At 35.0% G+C, this 6,211-nt stretch overlaps 1 protein-coding gene across 1 annotated transcript in view; it reads right to left on the bottom strand.

Annotated features, from left to right (window-relative positions):
- Positions 1-2,339: 2,339 nt before the first annotated feature.
- Positions 2,340-6,211, bottom strand: part of rp2 (RP2 activator of ARL3 GTPase) — a 10,271-nt gene continuing 6,399 nt past the window's right edge. Inside the window, exons 2-5 of the mRNA XM_016268681.1 lie at positions 4,507-5,175; positions 3,126-3,240; positions 2,935-3,020; positions 2,340-2,836 (exon numbers count right to left, since the gene is read on the bottom strand). Coding sequence (XP_016124167.1) covers positions 2,753-2,836; positions 2,935-3,020; positions 3,126-3,240; positions 4,507-5,175 — 954 coding nt within the window. The 3' untranslated portion in view covers positions 2,340-2,752. The remainder of the gene's footprint in view (positions 2,837-2,934; positions 3,021-3,125; positions 3,241-4,506; positions 5,176-6,211) is intronic.

Raw genomic sequence — 6,211 nt, 5'->3', positions numbered from 1 at the left:
ATGTAGGTGACTTTGTTTCTTCAGTAGAACACAAACGAAGATTTTTAAGTGAAACCGTTGCAGTCTGTCAGACCTATAATGTCAGTGGATGGGAATCACGGCTTTGAGAGTCATAAAATATACACAAACAAAACCAGATTAAACCCTGCGGCTCGTGATGATACATTGATGTGAAAAGACACAAAACGATCAGTCTGTGCAAGAAACTGAACAGTATTTATATCGGGGTTTTTTTACCTCTGATTTACCGCAATGTCTGAACTGTCCTGAGCGCGTTAGCGTCTTCTTCTTCTTCTAGCTTTACGGCAGATCACAGACTTATAAGTGCATTACCGCCACCTATCTCTCAAATGGACCATTGACACTCCCAATTGAGATTGTAGATACGAGTGTCAATGGTCCATTTGAGAGATAGGTGGCGGCAATACACTTATAAGTCTGCGATCCGCCGTATAGCAAGAAGACACCTCAGCGCAGGCTGAAGAAGAAGATGCGAACGTGCTCAGGACAGTTCAGACATTGCGGTGAATCAGAGATAAAAAAAACGATATAAATACTGTTCAGTTTTTTGCACAGACCGATCGTTTTGTGTCTTTTCACATCAGTGTATCATCACGAGCCGCAGGGTTTAATTTGGTTTTGTTTGTGTATATTTTATGACTCTCAAAGCCGTGATTCCCATCCACTGACATTATAGGACTGACAGACTGCAACGGTTTCACTTAAAAATCTTCGTTTGTGTTCTACTGAAGAAACAAAGTCACCTACATCTTATGCCCTGGGGGTAAGTAGATAAACATCAAATTTAATTTTTTTGGTGAATTATCCCTTTAAGATTTACTATTTATTGTATTTGTACCGTCATTTTTCTGTGACACTTTACACTGACACTTTGGACACTGATCTATTTCAGTATTCTTGTCTCAGTACCTCAGGACTGCTTAATACTCTTAGCACGATCTACCCTTATTGTATCGGTTACTTCCACTTATTTGTATTTATTGCTCTGTCTGTGTTTATTGTTCTGCCTGTGAAATAGCTCATGGCCTTTTAATATCTCAGTGCCCTCCACTTATGTCTATATTTGTGTATGTTCATGTTTACCATTTGATTATTTATGTATGGTTTATGTATGGTCCCGTTATTTTCACTGTATGCCTGAGCCTTGTCACAAGCATTTCAATGACCAGTTTTCCTCAGTGTTAACTATGCAAATGATAATTAAATGCCTCTTGACCTCTTCATGAAAGTCTAAATAATGTTTCCTACATAAGCCAAATTAGCCTTCAAGTTTGGCATTCAAACTGACATTCAAAACGGTTATGGTTCTGACAATATGCAACACTACATTCATTTTACAGTAACTCACAATCTCTGAAAGCATATATGTACTCAACTCACAAAAATATTTGCACCAGTTGATATGTCTTAATTCATTTGTGTAGTAAGATGTAATCTATCTTTGTGTCTATTTGCAGATAAATAGAGATGACGCATAACTTTTGACTAAAATGAATGTATTGACAAATCACAGCTTATATTCAACTCTACAAAATTCTCATACAAATAAGAACCATTTAGAAATAAAAAAAAAGTACACTGTGATTCTCTCAAATGTACAAACTTTTTTGGTCACAGGAAAGTTTTGCTTGCTAAAAAGTTCCTACAAAAATAGAGCAGTGTAAAGGAGACAACTAAAGCTCCTTTTAGTAGTACATTCAACATATCAGATGGAACATATCAGATTTACATTCTTTTTAGAACAGTGTTACCATAAAAACTTATATGGAGGACTAATGTCATTTGGTTACAATAATAAAAAATAATAATACTGAAAAAAAACAGAAAATACAATTTGAAGACAAATCAAAAGCCATGTTAACAAGAAAAGAAAAAAACACATGCTATGAATTATTATATATATATATATATATATATATATATATATATATTTTGATGAAAGGTTTTGATCCACATCAAATTTGGATTACTGTATGTATGTATATATATATATTAAATATAAAAAACCTGATTCAACAATTCATGTTTTCTGGCATTTGAGAAATATATATTTTTTTTACCGCCATCTAGTATACACAAACTAAATGACATGTATACAAGCAAAGGAGAATAAAACACAATTTCCAGCTATACATTTAAGGAAAAAACTATTAAATAAATATCTATATAATCAAATTCATTATTTTCAGCATAAGGGATTACTGTATGTATGTATATATATATATATTAAATATAAAAAACCTGATTCAACAATTCATGTTTTCTGGCATTTGAGAAATATATATATTTTTTTACCGCCATCTAGTATACACAAACTAAATGACATGTATACAAGCAAAGGAGAATAAAACACAATTTCCAGCTATACATTTAAGGAAAAAACTATTAAATAAATATCTATATAATCAAATTCATTATTTTCAGCATAAGTGATATTGTCCACAGCAATATTTGATTAGACTAAAGTTCCAGTTCTCAATTTTGTTCTCTATCTAAAGGCACTTGCCTTCATGATTGGTTCCAAAACCCTAACTGATCATATGCCTCTTTCATTGGCATGAAAATGTAAAATGGTCAGATCACAGAGGAAAACTGTCTGTTAAAATAGTGGTTATATAAACCCCTAAAAGTGTTGAGATATTAAGTAATTCCAATTCACTGAAATGACAAAATTGACAAAACCAAACTAATATAAACCCACGTTAATTTGAAGTGCTTCTTTGCGCCAGTTTCACAGTCCCATCTGCATGTCAGCAAAGTTGAAAAAGTTGTCGACATCACGCGAGGACGTATTTTTGCTCTCAGAAACAAACAGCTGCAGGAAAAGCAGCAGCTAGCATGAAAATCTTTGGATGATCAGAGCAAATTCTCAATAAATAGACTTGAGAAGTAACAGCTTGCTTTTATATTTACCTTAGTGCCATTGAACACTTCATTGGCAATGGATCGACACGCCTCCACCACACCATCTCCATTCAGCTCGAGGGCTACCACTGGACCTGCAGGAACACAGATCAGTGTGTTATAAGAGACATTCATATTTGCAACTATTTACAAGAGGCTGTACATTTTCTTATTTGGTGTAACACAATACATTACGACACCTTTGGTGATCCACTCAGTGAGGCTTTCTGCATTATTCTGGAACACTCGGTTCACATCCTCAGGGCGCATGGAAACCTCTTTGGTCTGAATGAGGACAAAGCCTTTGGTGGTCGTCTGCATTTAGGTGGATCCAGAAAAAGCAATGTTACAAAATTAAAGGTTTTCATGAATAAGCTTGGTTATGCATTGGTGAACAGGCCAGGATTTCTGTGCGTTTTTTAACTGAGATTTGAGAACCATAAAAATAAAACTAATTGATCACCACTATAAAGTGATTGATTTCTACATGAAGTCAGTAACAAAAAGGTCAAAAGCATGATGGCGAATACTTTGTTTCTGTCTCTTCCTCACATATTTGTTTTAGCAAATCCATATATTGCAGAGGGCAAGGATAGTTTAGGTAAAACTACATGAACTCACAAAATATATAGCTGTAGTTTAAATCCACATTAAATCAACTTCATTTTTTTTTTACAGCACATTTGTTTTGTCAATGTGAATGATTCACTTTGACGTAAAAATATTTCATAATGTGCCATGATATTAATGTTTACCGTTTTACCATTCTAAAATGATTTTACAGTGTAATACTTCATGGATCTAAACATTTTTAATAATGGGTTGATATCTAAACAACATGCTTGAATGAACACCACATCAGTTGTTCATTCAGGTACAGATTGATTATTATAATTTTTCTTGCATTCTGCATAAAAGCGTTTCATGTCATTTGAAAAGGATTTGTTAAATATGGCTGAAGCTATTATACTGTGAATTGTCAAATCAGACCTTTAAAACTATGCAGCAGAGCCCTTCCTGTTTAGCCCATCCTGCTTTTGGTAACAAAATACTAGAACAAACAGTAAAGGTGCCAACAACCTAAGATATTTACAGACAGTCAGTCACTTCCTTAACTTCCTGCAAGTATAAAAATCAAAAGCACACTAGAAATTATGTAGAGACACTTTAAAGTTAGTTAATCGTACACAGGCAACATCTCTAGTAGAAAAAGACAGATAAAAGTTACAAATTTAAGTGAAGTGGGAAATAGTATACATCCCCTTTTCTATTTATATAGGTGGAGTGACTGAAGAAAGCTGATTTCATTTCCCAAATTAACATGAAAAAACTTGCTGTGAACAACGTTTTTCAATTAGACGTTAAACTGAGTAATAAACACAAAGCTTTTTTTGGAAATGCCAAAGCAAGGAAATGTTGACTCATTCTGATTAACTTCCAGGTTGAGAAACCTCAAGCATGTAACACGAATACAATTCAAAGATGAACAAATATGCTGCACATGACGTCAGTTTCTGGATCACCCATCGTTGGAACCATGAATGACAATTCTACACCATCAACTATCAAATTAGTTCTAACCTCATCAATGAGCTTGCGGGCATTAGCAGTGGTGTAGTCTCCAGCAAAAAAGACAAACAGGCAGGATTCTTCGCTCTCGGTACGGCGCCCTCCTTTGGTCAGGGGCACTATGCTCCGATTTGCTTCAGCAGAGATTCTCACTGACTTGAATTCTGACTCAGGATCTGGTAGAGGCATATACTCCAGGACAACAGCATCTTCTGGTAGGAGACTCCAATTGGTCTCTCCAGAGACAGGTGTGAAGTCATGAATATTGCTCCAGTTGTTGTTAAAGATGCTGAGGCCTGCATCTTTAAAGTGGAAAGCCAGCTCGGGGTAGTAGTACTGGTAGCAGCCAAACTTCATGCCTGTTGAAGACTCAATGATGGGTTGGGTGGCGCAGCACAAAAAGACATCAATTTTCTTGCAGTCTCTGGTGCGGAATTGCTGGCAGGCCACCACACACTTGATATCTTTGCAGTCTCTGAAGAACACGCTCCCTTTGACCGGACCTAAAATAATACGGCAGTTCACACAGTCGTCAATGGTAATAGTCGCCGAATGGTCGAATACGTAGATGTTACAGTTCTCACAATCCTGAATGACAAACTGCTGGCCATTGAGTTTGCCTGGCAACCGGCCCACTGTCTCATTCTTTAGGCCTGTCAGCATGAAGTCTTTCGGGTCAACCTGCAAAAAAAATGTGCAAACATGTTAATAAATGGAGAACTTAAAAAAGCAATACAACCATTATCAGATATCTTTGCTCTCTGGTTCCCATCACGCTCTTGTAACAGGATGTCCCCTCCCTCAAAATGTGTGTTTATTAGTTAGAGACATTATGCTTTTGTCCAAAAAAACAATTTCTGCTGTAGTTAACTATACATTAGAACAAACCTGTAGCCTGAAGTATTAACACTATAAAGCCAACTGTATCATATTTGATTCAAGAATTTCTGAGGTGTCCAAATTATCAGCATGATCAAAACATGCTGAAAACCCTGTTGTACACAATATTCTACATACCTTCTGCCCTCTGATTAATAGTTCACACTTTTTAGCAAGTAAAAGATATATTTTTTGTGTAGCTTTTAGTAATATTCTTAAACCCCTTAACTGTCACACCCCATTTTTTTTAAATAGGCATGCAGGTGCACTATCCAAACTTAAATTGTTGTAATTTATGAACACTTTGGAATACAGACATAAGTTTGGTCCCTTTTTAAAAGAAGAAAATCAGCAGATTATCGCAAAATGAATTAAAAAAAAAAAGTAAAGTATCAAAAAGTTATGGTAGTTTAAATTTACTGTAAAGAAAATGCACTATATTAATTTGATATATAATAAATATTTGACATAACAGGTTTTACTCTAAAATTGGTATAAAATTAAAGCCTTATGTCTAAATAAGTTATGTTCCAAATTTGAAGTTGATATGAAAAAAATTGAGGTTCCAGTGAGATTTTATTTAGGGCGTTATACCACAAACAGCCACCTGGTGCCATCCAAACTTTGGCACCAAATTTTTTATGCATTTTTCTGTCACAAATGTCTAGATTTCTCTGTCAATTTTACTTCTATCTCAAAATAATTATATAAGATTAATAAGATTATAAAAAGTTTTGATTGTAAAAGAGCGTAATGCATTTTGTAATATGACACTTGACACCGCCCACTAAGGGGGAGGAGACCACCAAAAGATTTTAAAGTACCATTTCCATGGTAA

The sequence above is a fragment of the Sinocyclocheilus grahami genome, unplaced genomic scaffold (assembly GCF_001515645.1).
Source record: "Sinocyclocheilus grahami isolate Dianchi unplaced genomic scaffold, SAMN03320097.WGS_v1.1 scaffold47.1, whole genome shotgun sequence".
Taxonomy (NCBI): Eukaryota; Metazoa; Chordata; class Actinopteri; order Cypriniformes; family Cyprinidae; genus Sinocyclocheilus; species Sinocyclocheilus grahami.
This window is presented reverse-complemented; position numbering and strand designations above follow the sequence as displayed.